At 35.1% G+C, this 24,214-nt stretch overlaps 2 protein-coding genes and 1 pseudogene across 4 annotated transcripts; all 3 read left to right on the top strand.

The window, feature by feature from the left end:
• The first annotated feature begins 2,823 nt into the window (after nt 1-2,823).
• LOC102597467 (methionine aminopeptidase 1D, chloroplastic/mitochondrial) lies at nt 2,824-11,174 on the top strand. Its single transcript, XM_006339849.2, has 11 exons — nt 2,824-2,986; nt 4,425-4,494; nt 6,011-6,239; nt 7,334-7,495; nt 7,585-7,626; nt 8,627-8,698; nt 8,893-8,972; nt 9,243-9,340; nt 10,047-10,094; nt 10,445-10,626; nt 10,744-11,174. Exons 1-10 carry the CDS (start codon nt 2,875-2,877, stop codon nt 10,588-10,590), a joined length of 1,059 nt encoding a protein of 352 aa, XP_006339911.1. The 5' UTR covers nt 2,824-2,874; the 3' UTR covers nt 10,591-10,626; nt 10,744-11,174.
• Nucleotides 11,175-11,962: 788 nt separating this feature from the next.
• Nucleotides 11,963-13,990, top strand: LOC102597787 (patatin-like protein 1; annotated as a pseudogene).
• Nucleotides 13,991-14,901: 911 nt separating this feature from the next.
• Nucleotides 14,902-24,154, top strand: LOC102581578 (uncharacterized). Of its 3 annotated transcripts, XR_001474695.1 has the most exons (14): nt 14,902-15,237; nt 16,162-16,263; nt 16,774-16,854; nt 17,010-17,119; nt 17,260-17,395; nt 17,850-17,948; nt 18,823-18,928; nt 19,021-19,427; nt 19,539-19,718; nt 19,817-20,014; nt 22,637-22,954; nt 23,199-23,312; nt 23,640-23,711; nt 23,811-24,154. XR_001474695.1 is itself a non-coding variant. In XM_015313288.1 (13 exons), the coding sequence occupies exons 1-12, from the start codon at nt 14,944-14,946 to the stop codon at nt 23,289-23,291; spliced, it is 2,124 nt and encodes a 707-aa protein (XP_015168774.1). In that variant the 5' UTR covers nt 14,902-14,943; the 3' UTR covers nt 23,292-23,312; nt 23,811-24,154. The 3 variants fall into 3 exon arrangements, 2 of the variants coding, with proteins under 2 accessions (XP_015168774.1, XP_015168771.1); XM_015313288.1 differs by lacking the exon at nt 23,640-23,711; XM_015313285.1 differs by lacking the exons at nt 23,640-23,711; nt 23,811-24,154 and having other exon boundaries at nt 23,199-23,607.
• Nucleotides 24,155-24,214: the final 60 nt, after the last annotated feature.

Consider the following 24,214-nt stretch of genomic DNA (forward strand, 5'->3'; position numbering starts at 1 on the left):
TATCTGTCGGCGTTTCAGAAAAAAAAAACTTATTTAATATAATGCCTATTTATGACTTCAATTAAATTTCCTTTTTTCCCTCCTCTCCTCTATTATGCATGATGTTAACAGTACTAGTGCTGAAACACTTCACATCCATTATATTATGATTAGGAAAAACTATATAATTATACAAACATTTCTACTATGCATATTTATTAATTCTCTATATAGTTTAAAATAATTACATATAATCTCACTAATTAATAATTTTTTACCAGATTTCAAGTTAGATACACATAAATACATATATTTTGCTATCAAATACATTATGAAATACAAAAAAAAAAGGATAAAGACGAGCAAGAGAGTCAGTGTATACCGGAAACATGCGAAGCACACTAGATACATATATTTGAGATATTAGATACATTCTGAAATACATAAACGAGAGGTGAGGGAGAGAGGGATATATCGGAGAGGGGCAAGCAAGAGAGTTTGTATATCCCAGATAAATGCGATGACACTTGGATACAATGTATCCTGAACAAATTACACCTAATTTTGACCTATGTAAACGATATACATGTATGTAGGGACCAAAAATTGATGCGAATAATAATTTTGAAAACATGCGAAAAGACACAAAATTAAGTCCTAAACTAATAGGATTTGTGTTGTTTGTCATGATTATGTTGTACCTAGCAAGCTTGGGCCGGCATAGTAGTCTCTTACTCCCTCCGTCCATTTTTATTTGTCATGTTGCGTTTTTCGAAAGCCAATTTAACTTATTTTCAAAGTTAAATTAGATTACATTAATTCAATTTTTTAAACAAAAAATTTAGATATTCAAAAACTATACGAAAAGTACTATATATTGCAATTTTTTATATATCAATATGATGATTAAATATATCCTAAAATGTTAGTCAAATTTTTTAAAGTTTGACTCTAAAATGGAAAGTATGACAATTAATAGTGGAAGGAGGGAGTAATAGTCACGGGCAGAAGCGAAAATTTTCGGGCCTTTTGCTTTCCAAAGTAAGCCCCATATCAAATTTTTGGGCTGGTCCACTGATATTGCAAAGAGGCCTGGAGTTGTCAGATGAAACCCTAAACGGAATATTGGAAATTATTTAGAAGTCCTCTTTCTAATGTTTGTATATAAATTTGGGACCCAAATTTGCATAGATTTCATAATGTTAAGAGTTAAGAATCTTTTAAAATTTATGGATTCCGTATACATCACTAGACTTACGGATACATCACTGAACTTTCGATACATCAGACACCCAGATACATAAGGGAGAGATGTATCGGAGAGGAGATAAGACATTTGGATACATAAGGGAGAGATATATTAGAGAGGGAGGGATGTATTCGAGAGGGAAGGGATGTATCTGAGAGGGGAGAGATCTATCTGAGAGGGGGTGATGTATTTGAGAGGAAATTTTGTAGATTTTTTTAAATGATATGGAATTTTTGAAATTATGGTAAAATAAAATATGTATTCAGATAATTTTTCCTTATATTTACGTACTTGTATCATTTCCTTATAAAAATTACTTCACTTTTTGTTTAAGAAAACTTATATAAATATACCTTTTGGCCATTTAATTTATCTAACATGATTGAAGTGTACATTATTTATGCATTTTTTGATTATATATATCTGTATAATATATGTATATTTAATATAAAATATAGAGAAAAATATACGTTATTTATATAATATGGGTATATTTTGTAAATTAATTCGCAAAGACATTGCACTATAATTTCCTTTTTTTATTTAGTAGATATTTATTTGTTTTTCTTTTTGTGCTTGATCCATTTTAATTTGAATTAATAACTCTTACCACTTAAAAATAATTCGACCCTCCCAACACACAAAATTCAAATAAACTTAGAATTATTTTCTATAAAAATAGCGTTCTTATTTTATATAAAAATGGTAAATACAATATAACATATTATCTTAATCCCGATTCAATGTAGAAAATAACACTTATATTTTTGAAGTGTTAATTTATATAGTTTGATTTAGAGTACATGAAACAAACTAATTAGTGTTCAATGTGAATTCCAAAATAAAACTTTAATTTTTTTAAAATAATGTATACACAGTTAAAAACTATATAAATAATGTTAAGTCACAACAATAAACAATTTAAAATATTTTAAAAGTATTTAAAAAAATTATAGTGAAAAAAAAACTTTCAAACTTTTCACACAGTAATAACATAAAGACAAACAAATGAAGTAGAATGAGAACAATCAGATCTCAACTTCAAACACCTGTAAAGACAAAAAAAATATTAATTGATATTTTTTATACGTGTCAGCTTGTATTTCGTGAAATTAGTGAGTGTTTGGTACAAGAGGAAACTAGGTTATATTTGGCCATAGATTTTCAAATATCATATTTTGGGGATATGTATTTGATCATAGTTATTATGAAACATACTTCACTTTAAAAAAAATAAAATCATTAAACATGATTTATACCCATAAGCTCAAAAAACTATTAACATACCCATACGTTTGACACAAAATTATTACTATTATTTATATAAACTAGATAATACATTATCGAAAATCAAACAAATATTTTTAATAACTACTAATAATACAATCACCATCTATTACAACTCGTTACATTACAATTAGTTACAAAAATCCGTTGATGAAAAAGAAGAAAGAAGATAATAACAACAATATTAACTAGTTATTTTTTCCATCATATTTTAAAAACAATTTCTTTTGATAAAGATAAATGTTTTACTATAATTTGGGATGTTATAGATTTTTTGCCAAATTATGCGGAAAAAGTATAAATTGCAATATATATGGCTCTACGGCGAAACGGTGTGTTGCTGAAGTTGATAAGAGAGAATGGTGGGAGTTTCCTCTATTCAACCCCGCTTCGTCTCTACCTTTCTTGGCGATTGCCGCTTCATTAACCATCCTCATCACTCACTTCATCGACTCTTCCATTACAGCCCAGGTTCTTCATTACTTACTTTGTGCTTCTTGAATCTTGATGACTACTTTGGGACAAAATATACCCTCTTTTCTTGTTTTACTGTTTTTGATTTCCCCTTTTTTTTTTCTTTACTGCTTCAAGATTTTGAATTTACTCATAATTTGTGCTTTCTTGTCTCAAGATTTTATGATGGTAGTCATAATAGTGCTCAGGAGGACCTAGTTGAATCTTTTATGTAACTGTAGTATCAAAGGAAGATGTTTCAAACAAAATTGAATCTTCAATGTGTAACTAGTAAAGGCAAATGTCATCGACTCTTCCATTTCAACCCAGGTTCTTGATTACTTTCTTTGTGATTCTTGATGATATATATTGCAACCCAGGTTCTTGACTACTTTCTTTGTGATTATTGATGATATATATATTCTCATCTACTACTTTGGGGCAAAAAAAATAATCTCCCCTTCCTTTTGAGTTCTTGGATTTCCCCCCTTTTTCTTTACTTCTTCAAGATTTCAAATTTACCTATGATTGTGCTTTCTTGTCTCAAGGTTTTATGATGGTAGTATTCATAATAGTGCTCAGAAGGACATAGTTGTATCTTTTATGTAACTGTAGTATCAAAGGAAGATGTTTCAAACAAAATTGAATCTTCAATGTAATCTAGTAAAGGCAAATGTCATTGACTCTTCCATTGCAACTCAGGTTCTTGATTACTTTCTTTGTGATTCTTGATGATATATATTGCAACCCAGGTTCTTGATTACTTTCTTTGTGATTCTTGATGATATATATTGCAACCCAGGTTCTTGATTACTTTCTTTGTGATTCTTGATGATATATATTGCAACCCAGGTTCTTGATTACTTTCTTTGTGATTCTTGATGATATATATTGCAACCCAGGTTCTTGATTACTTTCTTTGTGATTCTTGATGATATATATTGCAACCCAGGTTCTTGATTACTTTCTTTGTGATTCTTGATGATATATATTGCAACCCAGGTTCTTGATTACTTTCTTTGTGATTCTTGATGATATATATTGCAACCCAGGTTCTTGATTACTTTCTTTGTGATTCTTGATGATATATATTGCAACCCAGGTTCTTGATTACTTTCTTTGTGATTCTTGATGATATATATATATATATATATATATTCTACTCTGGGACAAAAACAAATCCCCCCCTTCTTTTCTTTGAGTTCTTGGATTTCCCCCCTTTTTCTTTACTTCTTCAAGATTTTGAATTTACCCATGATTGTGCTTTCTTGTCTCAAGGTTTTATGATGGTATTCATCAAATAGTGCTCAGGAGGACATAGTTGTATCTTTTATGTAACTGTAGTATCAAAGGAAAATGTTTCTAATAAAATTGAATCTTTTATGTAACTAGTAAAGGCAAATATTTCATCAACTGTAAGTACTCATTTTGACGATTACTGTTTATGCTTACTCAGGAAATAAACATGTCTCCATGCAATGCTCAAGAACATTTTCTGGGTTAACGGATTTGTTATTCAATAGACGGTATGTTTTTTGTTCTTTAAGTTGTTTGGTTTTCAGCATGCTAATTACCATGCTATTTTCCTTCTTTTAGTCCTAAAACATATGACGTTTCGACTGTCAATACCATGGTTGCATGCTCAATTCCTTACTGTTTTTGTTTATGCTGCCATTTTCTGTTCCTGGTTCTTGGTAGTATAAAGCTAGGAGATTCCTCACATTGATAAAGTCATACTTGGTTTGAGAATGAGGGATTAGTATACATCATTAGTGGATCTTTGCTAAATGAAGTTTGTCATGCTTCTGATCTTAATGTTTAGGTTCTGTTTCAATCAGTCCCATTAGAGTTCATCTCTTCAAATTTAATTGTAGAATTCGGAAAATAAGCGTAGTCAGCCTTTGATCCTAGCTCCATTTGTGACCAAATCTGAAAAGCATTCCAAGGGCATGGCGGCTGAAAGCAGTTTGAAACTTGTATGGATCAACATTGAGAAAAAAAGGGAAAATTAGCGAATTATCTTTTCCACCTTACCTTGCACCCAATAGCCTCTGTATGCCTTATACCTCACATTAGTCACTTTTTTGCCCAACAATTAGACTTTTGAGCCTTGGCATTATTGGCTTCAACCCGCTTCTCCTTCCTGTCGTTTTAGCCTCTTCCCCCTTTTGGACCTATTACCTTGAACTGGACAACATATTCCCATATACTTGTTTGTCCTTTGCTCCATTAGCGTTAACTGTGTCCCACTTATTCTTTTGGAGTGTGAAACTGAACAAGTTGTTAAATGTTTTTTTTAAGAATTTCTTTTAAAAAGTGGAAACATGAAATGTGCCCCAAATGTAAGTAGATCAGTTAATCTGAGGATGATGTATTGGAATTTGGAATTGTCTATAGTAGGAGAGTGACAGACTGACAGTTGCAAGATGCAGACATGGTGGGTGCAAGCAAATATCAGTACAAAAGGTCTTGGGAAGCTCTTGGTCATAGTTGAGTAGATTTATTTAAAGATCATGCTAGATACTTGTAACTTGATAACTTTTGGCATTGTCGAGGTGCAAATGAAAGACATCTCTTTTGTTTATCAGAAAGAAAGTTTGTAAGCTCTTAATTTGCTATGGTTTCTAAAACCTTCTAGACAGTCTTAATAGGTTCTTAAAACCTGTGTTTCATGAATACTGCATTTATTGTAGGTTCATTTCTGAGTTGTCTGTACTGATATGAGAGGATTCTGGTACTGGGAATAGTGTTGTCCATCTCTGAGTGAGGTCACGAGAAGGTCCCCTCAGACCAATCTGCAAGGGACTTGCATATGTTTTGCTTCTTGTGGTTCTTCCTGTACTAAATTTGATTTTACAGATAGATTAATGGCTGATGAAATATGAAAAGTTACTATGGACTATTTGAATTTGAACTTTCTTCATGTGAGAACAAGGTTCAGCAAATGGAAAGTTTCTGTAATGTTTCCCTTATTTTACTATATTCCTACTTCTGCCTGTTTGCTGCATGCCTTGGATGCTAATTTAAAACTAAACTTGGCAGAAATGTAGATGAACTTCCAAACACCAATCGCAATCGTTTAAGACCAGGTCAAATTTCTCCTCCTCGACCAGTTCCAGAACAAATACAAAGGCCTCCATATGTGAAGTCTAGGAAGCCACCTGGGATTGGTAGTGGCTCCGAAGTGCATGACAAAAAGGGAATAGAAAAGATGAGAGCTTCGGGAAGGCTTGCTGCACAGGTTCTTCAGTATGCTGGGACATTAGTCAAGGTGATTTATGGAGTACCTTCTACTCAAGTATCTATGTGGCATTCCTTGCACACACAAGCTTCATTTAGGTTAATAAATCAAGATTTGTGTTTGCCCCAGTTAAGGCTTTCAGTAACTGACTTCGATGCTACGGTCTATATTTCCTGTCTTTACTGTGATCATCTTCTTGCTTTGAACTTTTGAAATTAACTTATTAAATTAGACATCTACTTTGTGTTTTTGCTCCTTTTAGGTTCTTCTTTGCAGACACGTTACAACCAAGGGTGTAGCTAGTAAGAGGGGTAGGGGTTCAATTGAATCCCCTTTGCTGAAAAATTACACTGTACAAGTAGGGTAGAATTTTTTATTTTTTGTGGATAAATTGTTGAACCCCCTTGATATAAGAGAAATTTCTAGTGTAGTGGTAAGGGTGTTCAAAAGTTGTTTTAGGTCAAAAGTTCAAAGATCACCTATGACATTCTACTATTCTTCTGAATGCCCCTTATGTAATTCCTGGTTTGGCCAGTGGTTACAGTCTGCTTTTACAAGTCCTTTCGTTCCAATTTGTAGGACAACTTTCTATTTTTGGATGTTTCGAAATGTTTAATACCGTTTCATTTTTATATTACTTTCGCAAATTTATGAAGCTGTTCAAGTTTTAAACATTGATGTGATCTTTTCCCTGTTAACTAACTTCTCAGCCATAACTTTAATTTTTTTCTTCAACTTTCACTAATATTAGATGTACGTCAAATTATCTTATTAAACTCCATGCACATAATTACCATTATAAAATGGAATATGGGGGAGTAAATGGTTCTCATTTTTCTTTCTTTTTGTAAATGAATAGAAATGTAAAGAACGTGTAGTGTCAGATAACTCCAAATTATTCAATATTGGAATGTAACAGGTCTAAATGGTGCAAATGGATAGTGAGGATTTATGTAGCCAACTCCACCTAGCTTGGGTTTGAGGCGTAGTTGTTATAGTAGCTGCCGTTGCATCAGACGGAGATTGTCTTTAAATGGGTGTAAAAAGATCAACAATCAAAGTAGTTTCTTAGGTTTTTTGAAGCGTGCTTCATTTTAAATCTACATTGCTATTCCTTCTGGCAGCCAGGCATCATGACAGACGAAATTGACCAAGCCGTTCACCAAATGATCATTGACAATGGAGCATATCCATCACCTCTTGGTTATGGTGGATTTCCAAAGAGTGTATGCACATCAGTAAACGAGTGCATTTGCCACGGAATCCCAGATTCACGTCCACTTGAGGTTTGTTAACAGTTGTTTTCCTTTATAACCAAGAATTCAACGTTGCAACAGGCTAACATTCTTATGCTCTGTGATATTTAATGATTCAGGATGGGGATATTATCAATATTGATGTCACCGTTTATCTTAATGTAAGTTGTTTGTTGCGATTAATTAGTACCATTACTTGTCTCTTCATTGCTTCAACTTTTCTGTTTAAACCAATATTTGTTATGGATCAATAGAGAGAAACTGGTATGAGATGCCTTCTTGAAGCTATGAATATGATGATGTAAGATTTTGGTTCTTCAACATGTCGTTATCCTTATTCTTAAGAACCAGGGCTTTTTGCGTCACTAATGCCATCGTTGATTTAATCTTCTTGTATTGGTTTTCCTGTCTGCTGATTGGGATTTAAATCACTAGATTTATAACTATTGGTACTTGTAATCTTTTGAAGTTAATGTGTGTTATCTTTGTTTTTTGCTCCCTCTTATGCTATTACACTAAAGTGATAATACTTTTTCCAACCCCCTATAAGTCAGATCCCTATGCCACCTTCAGAACCTCTTCTTTCCCGTCTCCAGTGCCCTTACTCCTCTTCACTACTATCTCCTACTTAAGTCTCCAAACACAACTGTTCCCACCGTTCCTACGTGGGTAGAAGGGGTTCTTGTGGTCATGGTCATGGACGTTTAATCATTATATTGTAGGGGGAGGAGCGTGGTCTGCTGAGCATTTTTTCAGTGTAGGCCACCAAAGGTGAGAATAGTCAGTAGATGGGGCATTGATGAAATGTGGTCAGTTGGGATTTTGGTGGTGGGTAGTACAAGATGTATGTATGTAGGCATTTATTGGCGGTGTAAGGTAATCACTTGGTAAGTAGAGAAAGTTGGGAAGCCTTTTCTTCAGTTTATAAAGTTGTAAATTTTTTATGAAACAATATGGAGAGTAAATGTCAGTTGGATATTGATGACATGTCAATGTACGGAGGATGTGCTTTTCTTGATGCACTATTTTCTAGGTCTTCCCTTCCTCTTCTGTGTCTCACCTGAAATTTAATTAGTCGAACATGGTTTAATAAATGCAGTCTATGACTCAAGAAACTCAATTTTCTCTCTGTTTCTCTGCTTGGCTTGATTGATTATGCAGGGTTACCATGGTGACACCTCAGCGATGTTCTTTGCAGGAAATGTTGATGAGGAAGCCAAAAACTTGGTGCAAGTATGACTTCTTGATGGTGTTAGTGCCATTTTTTTTTTGAATTCCTACCTTTTGTGCTACCAAGTGTTCTGTATGCTTTAACTTATCAACACCAAAAAAAAAAAACTCTCTTTTGTGATTTAGAGGGAGACACCTTATTTTGTTGTATAGATGCATCTGCAATTCCTCCTATTGATTTTTATTTGATGCCTCAGGTGACTAAAGAGTGCTTGGACAAGGCAATATCAATATGTGCACCAGGAGTGGAATTCAATAAAATTGGCAAGACGATACAGTAAGACATCTACCTAAATCTTCTCTCTTTTTTGTTCTTGTGCATCTCGGTCTGCTAAATGCTTGAAGGATTTGTCTCGGGATGAAGGTGAATTTGTCATGAAAATCAATGTTGCAGCTGGCATAGTTTGGCAAATTGACTTGAGGAATAGGACCCATAAATGTCTGATATTTCGTGTAAATTATTAATATGCGGTTATGACCTATTTACATCAATATATTGCTTGTTTAGCATAGCATGTTTTGATTGACATTAACGTTCTATTTGTAGTGACCTTGCAGATAAACATCGCTATGGGGTTGTGCAACAGTTCGTTGGCCATGGAGTGGGACGTGCTTTCCACAGTGATCCAGTCATTCTGCACTACAGTAGCTTCCTTATTTTTAATATCTAACCTCCTTACTGCTCTTTCTATGTGTAGAAATATATGAGCAATAGTGAGCCTATATGGTTCAACTTGTTTGCAGCATAATTTGTACTGTTTGCGTGGGAAAAGCATTATCTTCTTGTTCAGTTTTCTACTTGTGCCATCCAATGTCAATGGACTGGATATCCAGCTTGCTAAATGTTGCAACAACACCTCAAACTAATATTTGCATGAGATGTAAGAATAAACTGCGTTTGTATCAGGGGTTAAAAAGTAGAGCCCACTTCAAAATTTATTTGTATTGCACCCAAATACTTATATTTAAGCTGTTTCTAACATTTATATTGAATCTCTGTTTAGTGTTGGTAACTAGTTCGAACTACTGTAAGTTATCTGAGATGACGAAAATAAGTTGCTTCACGCTGTTGGTTTGATCTATATCAATTTACAAAATGTTTCATTCATTTGCAAACCTCCATCCTCTTGGGCAGATTTGTAATACATAATAATGAGAAAATCCTATTCTAAAGAAATTTTGTACAAAATGAGAATTGAGCTCATAGTTCTAAGGTGGTGTCTCTGAAAAATAATCTATTTGAATGCATAATCACATTTTTTACTTGCATTTAATATTATTCTTGCCTTCTTAAACCAAGTAATTCTCTTTATATCAATTTTTATTTTGTTATATTTGTTTTCTTTCCCAGGGAACAATGATCGCGGACGGATGGTGCTCAATCAGACATTCACTATTGGTAATTTTACAATAGTTTATTAATTTCCACGATGGTGAAGAGACATACTGTGACATAGCTGCACAATATATTCCATGTTAAATAAATGTCTACTTGAACTCTGTTTATAGATATTAACCAAAAGCTGGTAGCTACTGTGTTGTCTCCTTTTCCCCTGTAGTCTGTGATTTAGCTAAGACCTGAGGTTTTACAGTGCTTAATGTTTATGAATCACATGAGTAGTTTATGTTTTCACGTCTTGTTTTGTTGTAATTGATGCATCGGTCACTTTTTGGAGCATAAAATTACTATTCCATCGTTGTGTGCACGATTTTACTGTGCTGAATGCAACTTTTTGCTGTGCTGTACAGAGCCGATGCTGACAATTGGCAGCATAGATGGAGTAATATGGGATGATGATTGGACAGTTGTTACAGAAGATGGTAGTCTATCAGCACAGTTTGAGCACACCATTTTGATAACTGCAGATGGTGCTGAGATTCTAACGCAGTGCTAGCGATGGTCCTGCAACAGCATCGACAATTCAATATTGGTAACTACAATTCTCAAATCGACCTTGTTAGTTTTGGTGCTGTAATATTCTTTAAATTCGTGCCATAGAAATAAAGTTGTTATTACCTTTCATTCAAATTCTTTTAAACCTTTTCAGAAAATGGGACAAGAGAAGGAAAGAAGACTTGTACAAGCATTTTTAAACTTGAAACCCCTACTTATGTAGACAATGGCAGACGAGAGTTAGGGGTATTGAATAGTTACAGACTTACAGGTAAATGATTTGCGTGGGACATGGTAATCACGAAACCTTGGCCGATGTATCTGGCGGCACGTATTGTTTGTTGATCATAATTTATGAATTCAGTTATCACAGGGAGCATACGTTGCATATCTATGAAAAAGATTTTATGCTTGTTTCTTTCTCTTGTTTGAGACAAGTCGTGAATCTTCTATATTGTGGGAACAGCCAGAAAGAAGATAGAAAGACCGGTGACTGGTCTGTTACTGCTTCAGATGGATTATACGAGGTCACTACTCTCCTTCCTGATTGACATTTCCTTTTTAAAATGGCTCATTCTTCAACTCCATGTTGTGATGACCTATTCTATCTTAACTTTAGTTACTTAGAAACCTAATTGATGGATGTTTTTCCCTGTATTCCCAAACCAATTTGCCCATTTGAGATGTCTCCATGTGTGGCGTGATAAGATAAAGAACACCAGGGGCCTGATCTGTCTATATTTATGACAAGATTAATGATTTGGCCAAATTCTGAACTTAAAATAGTTATTTTTTTGAAGTTCGTCTTATGTACGCCCCACCCCCCGAATTAGGCAATGAAACTCATAATGTATTGCGTGGAATGCCAAAGTTTATATCTACCACAAAATTCACAATTAATAGTGTTCCATTCCCAAGTTTTTCTTGCACGGCTCTGCAATTTTACTGTTTTCACGGGAGTTTGGAAAAGAAAGACTGCAATTGTATATTACGTGAGTTAAACTTGTCATAAATATGAACTTCTGTGCATAGCTTTGATAATTTATCTACGCGCTATAAAAGGCCAATTCAAGTTGAAAGCAATTACTACCGAGTCCTGGCTAAGCATTACAAGCTGTATTTGGACAGTCTTCAAATTAAAACCTGAATAATCCGTACACAGCTTCTTCTTTACTTGATTAAAATTGGAAATCATTTAACGTAATGGGAAGTATTTTCGTCTCATTTACGTGCTTTTGGTCCTAACAATAATTAAATTACTTGTACTAGTTATTTGGTGCCATCTATATATACACAATACGCAGAGACAATAAATTTAAACCAAGCATTACGAATAGAGGAATTTAATTGCAATAGCTAAATCCAACTGAGCAATGGCGCGTTATGGAGAAAGAATTACAGTGTTGAGCATTGATGGAGGAGGAGTTAGGGAAATCATTCCAGGAACTATATTGAGTTTTCTTGAATCAAAGTTACAAGTATGACAGTACTTCATATTTTATCCATGGAGCATTTGCACAATATTAAAATATTACACTATCTTGCAGGAGTTGGATGGACCAGAAGCTCGACTTTGATATAATAGCAGGGAGTAGTACCGGAGGCCTAATCGCCACTATGTTAATAGCACCAAACCAACATGGCCGTCCTCTTTATGCTGCAAAGGATATTATTCCATTTTATAAAAAAGCAATGTCCCAATATCTTTCCACCGCGCAAGTATAATTTTTTTTAATTATGTCGTTATTAACTGTTCAATCTCCTCCTACTTTTAATTTAACATAATGCAAACTAACATACTTTGCAGTAAAATGGTAACGCTACTAAGTATGATGTTGTGTGGTCCAAAATATGACGGCAAGTATCTAAGGAATTTAATCCGTGGAATCTTGGGGAACCGAAGATTGCACGAAACTATAACTCATTTGCTTATTCCCACTTATGACATCAAAACACTTGAGCCCCAAATTTTCTCTTCATCTGAGGTTTTAAATTTTACCTCACTACACCTGTTTTTTTAAAAATAAATCGTTTTCCTCCATTAATTGTGCTAATTTTAACTAATGCAGGCCAAGATGGATCCTGGCTTTGATGCTTTACTATCAGATATCTGTATTGGTACTTCGTCAGCTCCAGTTTATTTTCCTGCTCACTTGTTCAAGACAAAAGATTGTCATGGGAATGATAGAGAATTTAACCTTATAGATGGAGGCATTGCAGTCAAAAAAACATATATACTTGAGTCCTGTCACAGTAAAATGTAGTTATTTATTTATGAAGGCATTGCTGGCGATGAGACCAACTGGAGCCAAAGCAAATTTATTACCGGCAAATGTTCTGGATTATGACAAGTATCTAGTTCTATCTGTGGGAACAGGTACTTCCAAGTCAGAAAGGAAATACGATGCAGCCAAATGGGGACTCATTAGTTGGCTCTATAAAGATGGAAAATGCCCTTTGGTTGATGCTTTTACATTTGTCCTTGCTTTTTAGCACTGCTGGACATATAAACAACTACCTTCGCATCCAGGTCTTTCATTTTTTTCCGCTTTCTATTCTTTTTGTAGCTCAGTTGGTAGGCTAACTAAAGTAATCCCCTCTTCATTTCCCCTTTCCATATCCCCAATTTGTGAAAGAAAATAAAATTGTAGCTGTCATTTAGGTGACCTGCATATGGAAGTAGAGGCAAATCCAAAACTTGAACTTTATGGGTTCAATCTTTAATAACCTTAGATAATCTTAGTATTAATAACTCGTTATATTTTTAAGTTTGGGTTCATTTCTACTATTTATTGTAATATTATATATAAATTTATGATGTGCATCAAAAGTATTGAGTTCAGATGAATCTGACTCTAGGTGTGAATTAAAGTGAAACTCTTTTAATTTTGACAGGATGACAATTTAAGCGGAGATGCGTCATCGACTGATAAAGCAACAAAGAAGTGCATTTGAGAATCTGGTGAAGATTGGTAATAACATCTTGCAAAAGCCTATTTCAAGGGTGAATCTTGAAACCTGCATAAATGAAGCTGTTGAGAATGAAGGCACAAATGAACAATCTCTTATCAGGTTTCTATCTAATTAATTAATTCATGTATAATCCAAATACTAATGATTAGAGAAACTTTTGAGTATTTGTAGATATATAACTTTCAGAATATTTAACTAATCAATTTGATTAATAATTAGTATTGTATTTTTTTTTAACAGATTTGCAAAGCTGCATTCACAGGAGAAGAAACTTCGCACTAAAAGGATGGAAGAGAAAAACGTCTTTGGTAATGGACATGCATGAACAATTGTAGAATAAGCCAAAATTTGTTAATCTAATTGATTAACTGACCAGTATTTGGGTGTGTCACAAAACACAAACGTATGTAATATAATTTTTTTTTAGAGACGGTTGAAGGACAAGCAACGAGGGGGAAAAGGGTGTGGGAGGGTGGAGGGGGAGTAAAAATAATAAAACACAATCTAATGATACTTTTGTGTTTTAGGTGTTGTTAATTAATTCTTGATGATTATTTGATAATTGATGACTAATTAAAGAGTGTGTTTGGTATAGAGGAAATATTTTTATTTTAAGAAAATAAGTTTTTAAAAATGAAGAAATGAATTCCTTAATCAAAGTAAGAAAAATAAGTTTCATAAATGACATTCTATGTTTGTTTCATCCTCCCCATCTCCAACACTCTCAACCCCCTACCCTTGACCTGACCATCCCATCCCGAGGCCCCACTCCCACCCCCTTCACTCTCATAGTATTTTGCTAGATTTTATATATATATACATATATATAATATTGAGATGATATATTTTTTTGTTTATTTACGAAATAGCAGAAAATAAGTACTTTTCAAAAAAAAAAAAAAATTCAATAAAAGAAACAAGCTACTACCAGTCAAAAGCTTCTGACCGTGTAAAATAGAGTTCTACCGACACAATGTATTATAAGTATATTAAAATGTGTGATAAATATATTATTTATGAATAAAACTTGTATTGTATGTGTTTTATAAATAGTTATATGTATTAAAAATGCATTATAACTTATAAGTGTGTAGTGAAAAAAATGTGTTGCGATAAAATATTTCTTAATATATATAGCGTATATATGTAGTTTCCGTATGTGTAATGTAACTGGGGATAACTGTAAGTTTCCTAAAAAACCAAAACAATGTAGGTAACGGATTATTATTTATTGGGCTTTATCGCCGCGTTTGCTGAAAAACGAACGGGGCTTCACTCGTTTTCTAACGTCAGGCCCAACAGCCCAAGATAAAATCGTCAAACCTATAAATTTCCTTTCCATTTAATCTTACCACTTCTCTAGAACAACAAACTTTCATCCATGGATTCTTTACCGGTGAATTGGGAGGCACTAGACTCTCTGATTATCGATTTCGTCAAATCGGAAAACCTAATCGAAGACTCAGGTTCTCCTTCAACTTCGCCGTCGACGTCTCTATCGCCGTCTTCGTCAACCTCATCTTCATCTTCTTCCTCTTATCAGTCAAGATTACTTATTCGGCAGATCAGACGTTCAGTGGAGTTTGGTGACATTGATGCCGCTATCGATCTCTTGCGTCTGCATGCGCCTTTTGTTCTTGATGATCATCGTCTTCTCTTCTGCTTACAGAAGCAGGTAACTTGCTGTTTGTCTCCAGACTTAAAATCTCGGAACAACAGTGAATTAATTCTCTCTGTTTTGAACTTTCTAGTATCATAGTTTCTCTAACTCACCAATTTCATTTAGTTAGCGATGATTTAAAATTAATTGACGCAACTTCTGAAGACGTTTTCGAGTTACTAGTTTCTTAAGTCTTGTCTATCTGACTTGCATATGTACAGATGCCACCTGATTATTGTCTTACCTTTTCCTTATTGAGGTTGAAAGCCCGCTTTGTCCTTACCTAGGTTCTTCAACGCCCCACGGGTTCGCTCTGGTAAAGGGCATAGAGATATTTTAATTGTTAAAGCAATATTATGGATGATTTTAGTATAAAATACTAGATATAAATTTTAACATGATAAAATTAGTCATTAATCTTTATTAGAAAAGTTAAAGATCAAAATGGTTTTTGAACTTGATTAAAATTCATTTAATTAGGCTTCTAACGATATAATTGTTTCTTTTCATTTGTTGTTACATTTTCTTGTAACACACAGAGACACATATTCCCTTACCCCTATGTATTTCTTCATTAAAGTGCCCCCTTTAATTATGCTTTAAGCCAAGGGTCACTTGGTGTGTTTCTCTACCATTTTCCTTTTTTTTCTTCTTTCTTATGTGATTAACCACAAGCCAACAACTGTTGAGTTGAGTGAGAGGTTGATCACTGGGTGACACATTTTGGATTTCAAAAATCTGAAGAGGCTTTCTGGAGAAATCTTAGAGTTTCAGTTCATCTATGAAACTTCTTGGTGATATGCTTCACCGAAGTTATTTTTAGGTTCAAATGTCTGTCCATGCAAACTCGTTGGTAAATGAAGTCAAACTTTTTCGCCATGCTTCACTTTGACAAATAATTGATGATCCTTGAAACTTGTCTCCATGATTTTTATGCAGAGGTTTATTGAGCTTTTGAGGAAAGGAACTGCAGAGGACCGAGAATCTGCCATTAATTGCCTCCGAGAGTCACTGGCACCTTGTGCGTTGGATGCATATCCAGTAGGTCCCTGCATATTCAATTGAATTCCCTTATCAACATTGACACTAGTGAATACCTCTTGGATCTGTCAACACCACAATTTATTTTTAAATTATTTTTTTGTAATCACAACACGACTTATATAGATACTTGTCGTTGTGTATGTTTCTCAATAAGTTATGTTTATGCAGCACATAGATAATATTTGTTTTGACAAGATCATTCCTGGTGTTTCTTTGTGGTTCAAGGATGGAATTTCACATCCTAGGTTCTTTGTCATAAATCATGTTTTCCATAGATACTGGTTATGCTAGATGATAGTGACTTGCATGCTATCCTCAGGTTCTCGCCACTTTGGATCCCATTACATCAATTCCATACTTTCAAAATAGTACATTTGAGTTCTCTCAATCTCATTAGCAAAAACAATTTTCTATGTGTATACTTAATCCGTATATGAGAATCATTTCGCTTCACATGGTTCTCCTTACACTTGGGTTCTAATGAATGTTTTAACTTTTTATCTTAAGGAAGCATATGAGGAATTTAAGCATATTCTTCTTGCCTTGGTTTATGACGAAGAAGATAAGAATTCTCCAGTGGTGAGTGAGGTAAGAGGTTATTTCATTGGCCCCGAGTAAGAATTCCATAAATGTTCATCTGGCAGCAGTTAGAGGGGTTTATTGAGATTTTTTTTGGGTAACGAAGATACTGAATGTCTCATTTTAGTAGAAGTGACTAACGTCTTTGCACATCACTATCCCAGTGGTCTCCAAGGAGGAGGATTGACATTGCTGGACTGCTGTCATCTGTTTTAAGGGCTCATTTATGTGCATATGATCCTCTTTTTGCAATGTCATTGAGGTACTTGATAAGGTTGGTACAACTTCCAGATGATCCATGACAAGCTTAGATGCTCATTCAAAACCCAATGAAATGGAGACTCCTTATAATTCGTTCATCAGAGATCCAAGTCCTCTTACTATTCTTTTTAAAATTTCACAATCATTTTGCAGCATACACAAGTTGTTTTGCTTTCGTCAGGGAGTTCCATCACCTATATCAGATCTTACACAGAGATTACTTCTTGAGGACCGTGACCCCCCTGCAACACCACTTGAGAGTTCCTATGAAGCACCTCCGTTTGATGAGGTTATAAATCTTAGCTACTCTATTACAATTCTGTTGTAATTGTTTTGGTTATTAAACCTGAAGAGGATGCGGTTTGTAAATGTGGTAATTCTCTTTTGTTGTTTTATTATATTTTTCAGAAATCTTAGAGAATATAGAAAACCTCTGGTGTTAGAAAGCCCCTAATTTGCCTTAAAAGACAAATTATTGGATATTGGAGTAAAATGTGTTCAATCAGAGTGGTGACTGGTTGGTATTAAAAGATTCCTATTACAGATGCCAACTAGTTTCGGTTGGAGGCGTAATTGTTCGTAATTTTTTTTGATTACTTTGAAGTAAGATTTTTGGTGCTTAGTATAATGTGCATTATTTGTTGAAGTTTAAACTGCCTTATCTTCTTTTTCTGGGGGACTAGGCTTTAGAAATTCTTCTAATGATCTAGGCATTGTGTCACATCAATATTTTATGAAATTAGGTGGACATACAAGCTCTTGCTCATGCGGTAGAGCTTACAAGGCAGGGGGCTATTGATAGCTTGAGATTTGCCAAGGGTGACTTATATCAAGCATTTCAGGTTAGTATGCTGAAATATTTGCTATTTAATAGCAGCTGTTTGCTAAAATCTGAATTATCTGCAACATTACTTTAAACTGGGTTAGTTTCTCATAGATGCTTGCATATATCACACTATTTCTGCCACAATTTTCTGATGGTAATTTGAAGTCTAGTGATGTCCTCGTCCAGCATCACCCTGCTGTTGCATTGATTTATGCAAAATGTAAGTCTAGTAATAACTGGTGAAGCTGAGAACATTGTTGATGGTGTTCTATATATCCCCCTAATTTTGGGGTATTTTCTGTTTCTTGAAATGAAGCTGTTATTAAAGTTATCTGCTTTTGATGGAGTAGAGAAGGATCTTGTATACTTGAGGGAATAGCCTCTTACCCCTTATTTCGTTTTTGTGCACCCATGAGGTTTTTGTTTGTATAGAAGATTGGTTGTCATTAGTAGAAAACCATGTGTTTTGTAAGGTTTTCTATTTTTGTGGTGTACTTCGTGTAGATGGTCGAGTTTTTACCCCCTTTTGAATGAATTAAAACATTGTCAAAAAAATTGAAGTTATCTGTTCAACAAATCAGGCTGTATGATTTTTTTTTGCTTCAACAACAATTCATTTTCTTTTCACTAAATGGAAAATCACTCTGTAGTTCTTTACTTGGGCATCCAGTGGCTTTTCTCAGTAAAAAAATTCTAGGATGGGACTGAGAATGATTTCGTCACACATTTGCATTCTTGTTGAGTTGTTTTCTGTTTCTTGTAGTGTTCCAGATTTTCTGCAATTTGCTGATGAGGTAGATCTAGCTTGTTAATTGTACAGCTTTGAGGTCAAATAGTAGAAAGTCACAAATACTTCTGTTGAGATTGTGCCTGTAACTTTGCTGTTGCAGAATGAGCTGTGCCGAATAAGATTGGATGACCCCATGTTTGATGAGCTTGTTCATGAGTATTGTGTCTATAGGGGTTTTGTCAACTTCAGTGTGGTAGATTCTCCTGGTAACTTTCTGAGCAACTTTACTTTCCATTCTTACATTCTGTTTGCTAATATGTTTCTCAAGGCTGGCTTTTATATTTTTTCCATTACCCAGGGATGCAACTTAGTATCAATGACGATCAATCAGAGTCTGGACAATTATCAAAGAACTGTTCCACAGAAGTTGGGGACGGAAACACTAAACTTTCTGGCAGTGACACGTCTGCTTCTCAAGTTATCATGGAGGGATCACCTGAAAGTAATACCAACTTGGCTAGCATTCAAAGTACTGATACTGAAGAGCGTTACCCTAGTGAAGCAAGTTATGGAGATTGCAGTACCAGTGGGACTCCTCAGTTTGAAAAAGTTCTGCAGAAAAATAAGTGTCTTAGAGTTGGCGAAACAAACAAGCGGAAAAGGTGGAGGGGGAGACATGAAAACACCGAATTTGTGTCTGGACCTACCAGTGAAAGGAGCAGAGAAGATCTTAATGCCGATACGACAATGTTGAAAGATCAGCAGGCATGTATTTTATTTTTTCAAAGTAGAACATATAACAAGAGAAAGTAAAAGAAAAAAAGGATGCGGAAGTAGTGTTCGAAGTAATCATTGCTTTGACACCTTTCATTACAGGTTTCTCCAAAATCGTGCTTCCTGAATATGATGAAGAATAGAGAGGACAAGCATGAACTTGTGCTGGGCTTGAAGGAATTAGCTAGCAGAGGAATGACAGAGGACGTTGTTGAGGAGATTAATGAGATGGATTCAAACTTTTTTGTGCAGAACCCTTCTCTGCTTTTTCAACTTAAGCAGGTATGGAAGTTAAAACTTCTGCTTGGGACAAAGATCAGTGGAAGTTATAAAGCATGTTTATATTGATTAAGGCATTTAAAAAATAATCCTCTGGGCAGGTTGAATTTTTGAAGCTGGTTGGCTCTGGGGATCATACTCAAGCACTGAGGGTAGCCTGTTCTTTTCTGGGTCCTTTGGCTTCTGGTCATCCTGATCTGTTGAAGCCATTGAAGGAGACTTTGCTAGCTTTACTCAAACCTAATGAAGAGGCATTTAATGATCGCTTGCCCTTATGTGTTCTTGCCAATACACTCCAGGTATGACATTCTGCACTCTTTATGGTAAAAACAGGTCCCAGGTGAACTGTTGCCAGCTAATCTTTTTCCACCCTTATGTCCCCTTTATCTCCTTGTCTGTGTATCTGTGTATATGTAAGACTGGAGTATTGTTTCTTGATTCCAGAATGCACTGTGCTTTAAGTACTCTTGTCCCAGGTTGGATGACATTGTTTGTCTGCTGTTAAGGCTAAGAAAAGAAGTTTAAGTAACAGCTTGATGATAGAAATATAGAACGTCCTACATCAGGTGTATTAAGGTTTCTAATGGGGGTTATAATAGTAATGGGGCACTTACCCATTGCCTTCTGTTTCTTACTTGAATGCTTATATTCTTGGTATGGTATCCGAGGAAAACATTGTTAAATTCCTTCTCAGAACCATGTTCTCTCTAATCACTGTTTTGTAGTGTTTTGAATTTTTTTGGCTCAGTCAAACAATTGAGTCACTAACTTTTGCTCTGGTTCCACTTCTCAGCTTATTGAGTTTATGTTTCCTGCTCTCCTATGTCAGAGCAAAGAAGGCCCACTCTTTGTCCTTACCCTCCTTAATGATCGGGTCTGCCAAGGTGTTTTGTGAACCTTGGAACCAGGTTATTTGTGTAGGATAGTGTTAGAGATATAAATGCCCCATAGTTCCATAGGGGGTTTATGCTGAGCTACTCCATGCACAACGAGCTTTGAATTGGATGCTTAAATTCTTTCACCAGAGATTCCCAGAGAACGCAGAGAAGGCATTGATTGTGGAAAAAACATAAACAAGAATGATGAGATTCTCTATTTCTGAAATCTGACACTAAGATACTGGAATTAAATGAGTGATAGTCTGGTTTGAGCTGTTTTACTGATTTTCAATAGACAGTTTCACTGTTTTTCAATACACAGTTTCAAAGGCTTGTTAAAGGCTGAGTGCTGCTTGGATGGTTCTACTCTATAACAAGGAAAAACAGAGAGAGTGAGAACTTTATGTTGGAAAAATGTATTAATCAATAGGTAATTCCAATCTTTTGGGATATTTTTGGTTTATCCTTATTCGGTGAGAAAAACACAGTGAAAAGAACAGTGTAGTGTTGTTTTATGAATGTCAATAAGACAACAAGCAAGAACTTGATTTGTTCTCATTCCCAGTTTTTCACTTCAGTTTCCTGAATATTGATTCTTTAGGTGGGTATTTGCTTCAATTTGAAGAGTGTTGCCAAATAAATTTAAAAAAGACCGAGAGGAAGGTAATTGTATTATTATATCAAGCTAGCACTAAGGCAGTGTTGTAGTAATTACAAGTGAGCAAAAACAAAAATAAAAATCCTTTCTAATCTTACAGGGATTCTAGGAGGCTAAGTATAGATTTTGCTTCATTTATATAACTTTTTGCCGATAAGGAAATAGATCTTGGGTGTAAATCAACCCTAGAAGCTAGCTCATGGTTGGACATCTGGACTGTGGAGACTCCAACACCCCCTCGTGCGCCCAAGATTTGACTGCGGAGAATATAATATGGGAGCCCAACATGGGGTAAACCAAGAATTGAGATGGACCTGACTTTGATACCATGATAAGAAGATGGACTTTGACATAACTCAACCCCAAGAGCTACATGAGGATTGCCCAAAGATCATATAAGAAACCAAACACCCCAGCTATAGCCGATGTGGGACTATGATGTTTGCAAAAAAAAATAGTTCATTGTTTTTTAACCATATGCCACTTTAATTGTTTGTACTCTGGATTTTCTTCATTGGTGTGGAATTGTAGTTCTTGTTCTTCATAACCAATTAATATTTGGGAATATTCAACAAAATATTGTTGTTGCTCTGAATTGTACAAGCTTTTTTCATTGTAGGAGGGGCCAGTGTTATTAAAAGTGAAAAGCGCAAAGAAGCTCGAAGGTCCGTGGGGGCTTTAAGCGCAAAGCGCAAATAAAGTGTGGGCTTTAATGAAAAAGGGCGCAAAGGGAGAAAAAAATGAAATCAAGGCTAATAATTATAAACATGAATGACAAATATATGACTAAAGAAATTGAATTTTTTTTATGATAAAGTGAAATATCAATTGTTTAGTGTCACTTCTTCACTTCTTCATAAGAGGCTCATTGACAAGGAAAAGTTTGTCTTAGAACTTTGATGACGACATTGAAGCGCACATAAAGCAAGGCGAAGCGCTCAACACGTTTTGAGCCTCGCTTTTAGGGCTTAAAGCGCGCCTTTGATAACACTGGGAGGGGCAAGGGGTGTTGAGTGTTTATTTTATTTTGGGGTGAGGGGGAGGGGGGTGGGGGTATTGTGTACGAATGCTCTTTGATTTATCTAGTAACTTATGGTTTAGTTACAAATTAGGAACTTGGGAGCATGTTAATGTTACTTCCATAAAAATCTGACTTACATAGTAATTAAAATATTAAATGGCAAACACTAGCATATCACTAGGAATGGCAAAATTAACCCATAAAAGCACGACTTGTGCAACCCGCACCTCAGACCATTTTGACACGCCAAATTTAGCCGATTTAAACATTGGGCTGATATGTAGCCCAAATTGATCAATGAAAAATCTTGTGTTCTAGTGTCTTGGCTCACCTAATTTACTGTCACAATTTTGTCCATGCAAAGGTTGCTATTGGTAGGAGGCTTGGTATTGAAGAACCCCAGCTTATGAAGATCATAAGGGCCACACTGTATACACACAGTGAGTGGTTCAAACTTCAAATGTGTAAAGATCGATTTGAAGGGCTCTTAAGGATCGACGCCCTGAAGGAAGTTGGTGCCAAATTGATTATAGATGCTTCCAGATTGGATGTTGACATGAGCACTGATGGATCATCTCAAGTTACTGGTTCCTCAAATAATAGGAAACAGGAAGATGGAAGTTCAACCCAGTCATCGGCCAGAGATGTTGGATGTGATGAAACTGCAATACTAAAAGTTATGGTGAGTTTTTTTTTTCTTCTGGTTTTCAAGCTTGCTTCTAACTTTATCCTTGTTATTGCATCTCGATGAACCTGTTGTGAAAGCCCTTCTACTCAATACTATTCTATTGATGTGTATCTCCCCTGGTTACCATGTGCTGCTTGTCAGCAGATTATGTTTAACTTTCTAGGTGCTCTCATTATGTGCCACTTTTTCAGGTCATTTTTGAGTGCAGCAGCTACTTATTTGTGAATATTTGGTGCAGGAATTTCTGGCATTGCCCCGAGCGGATGCAATTCACCTCCTTGCACAGTACAACGGGAATGCAGAGACGGTCATTCAGCAGATATTTGCATAGCCCCTAGATTATAGCTGAACAGTAATATTCGTTTATTTGTTAAATTATTTTATTGTGCCATAAATTCTTACCTGTGAGGCTTATTATATGCTGAAAGGGGATGGAATAACTTGTAAAAGAAAACAACAAAAAATAGGTGGGAAGGGGATGTCTTTATGTGTAGCCTGAAGTTTTTTCCGCGTCAAGTATGATATTAGTTGATGAGAGGGTTGATTATGTAAAGTGCTCTGTAAATAGCCTTCAGTTCCTTCGCCATATTTAGTTGGACGGAGCATCCAGTGGATGAAGAAGTTGAACTTCTGTGCTCTTCAATTTACCGTGGGTTTACTGATGCAATGTTTGTTGCAGTGCGTCTACATTAGTCAACTTAACTTTGCTGTAGGAGTCTTTGAAGTTGCAAATCGAGTTGAACATATATAGGTAATTAAAAAATAAAGTAAAGAAATGACGTCACTTTATTTATTTATAACAAAGTTTGCCATATTGCTACATTGACTTGTTTCTTTTATGTACTTATAGGGAAGTATTGCCATATTGCTTCATTGACTGATACACAGAATGATATGCTACTAAAGATCCACCAATACTATAAAGATAAAAAGGATTGGGCAAAGATCGAACGGAAATACTCAACACATTCAGGCCGTAGCAACAAAGTGGATGACAAAATAACAATACAATGCCATTTAGACTAACCGACTAGCGGCATTGGACTTGCTGAATTTTATCTCGTCTGATATAGTTATTTATTGTTTTTAATTTTTCAAAAAAGAATATCAACACACGAGCCGCATTTCGATGTAAATCAATCAAAACTCAAAAGAAAACAGAAATAAACATGGAAATTTACCTTTTCCCTTTCACCCTGTTTGAATTGTACAGCCAACATGTGTCCAACTCAAAACCCTCGTTAAGCCCCCAAC

The sequence above is a fragment of the Solanum tuberosum genome, unplaced genomic scaffold (assembly GCF_000226075.1).
Source record: "Solanum tuberosum cultivar DM 1-3 516 R44 unplaced genomic scaffold, SolTub_3.0 scf00012, whole genome shotgun sequence".
Lineage (NCBI taxonomy): Eukaryota > Viridiplantae > Streptophyta > Magnoliopsida > Solanales > Solanaceae > Solanum > Solanum tuberosum.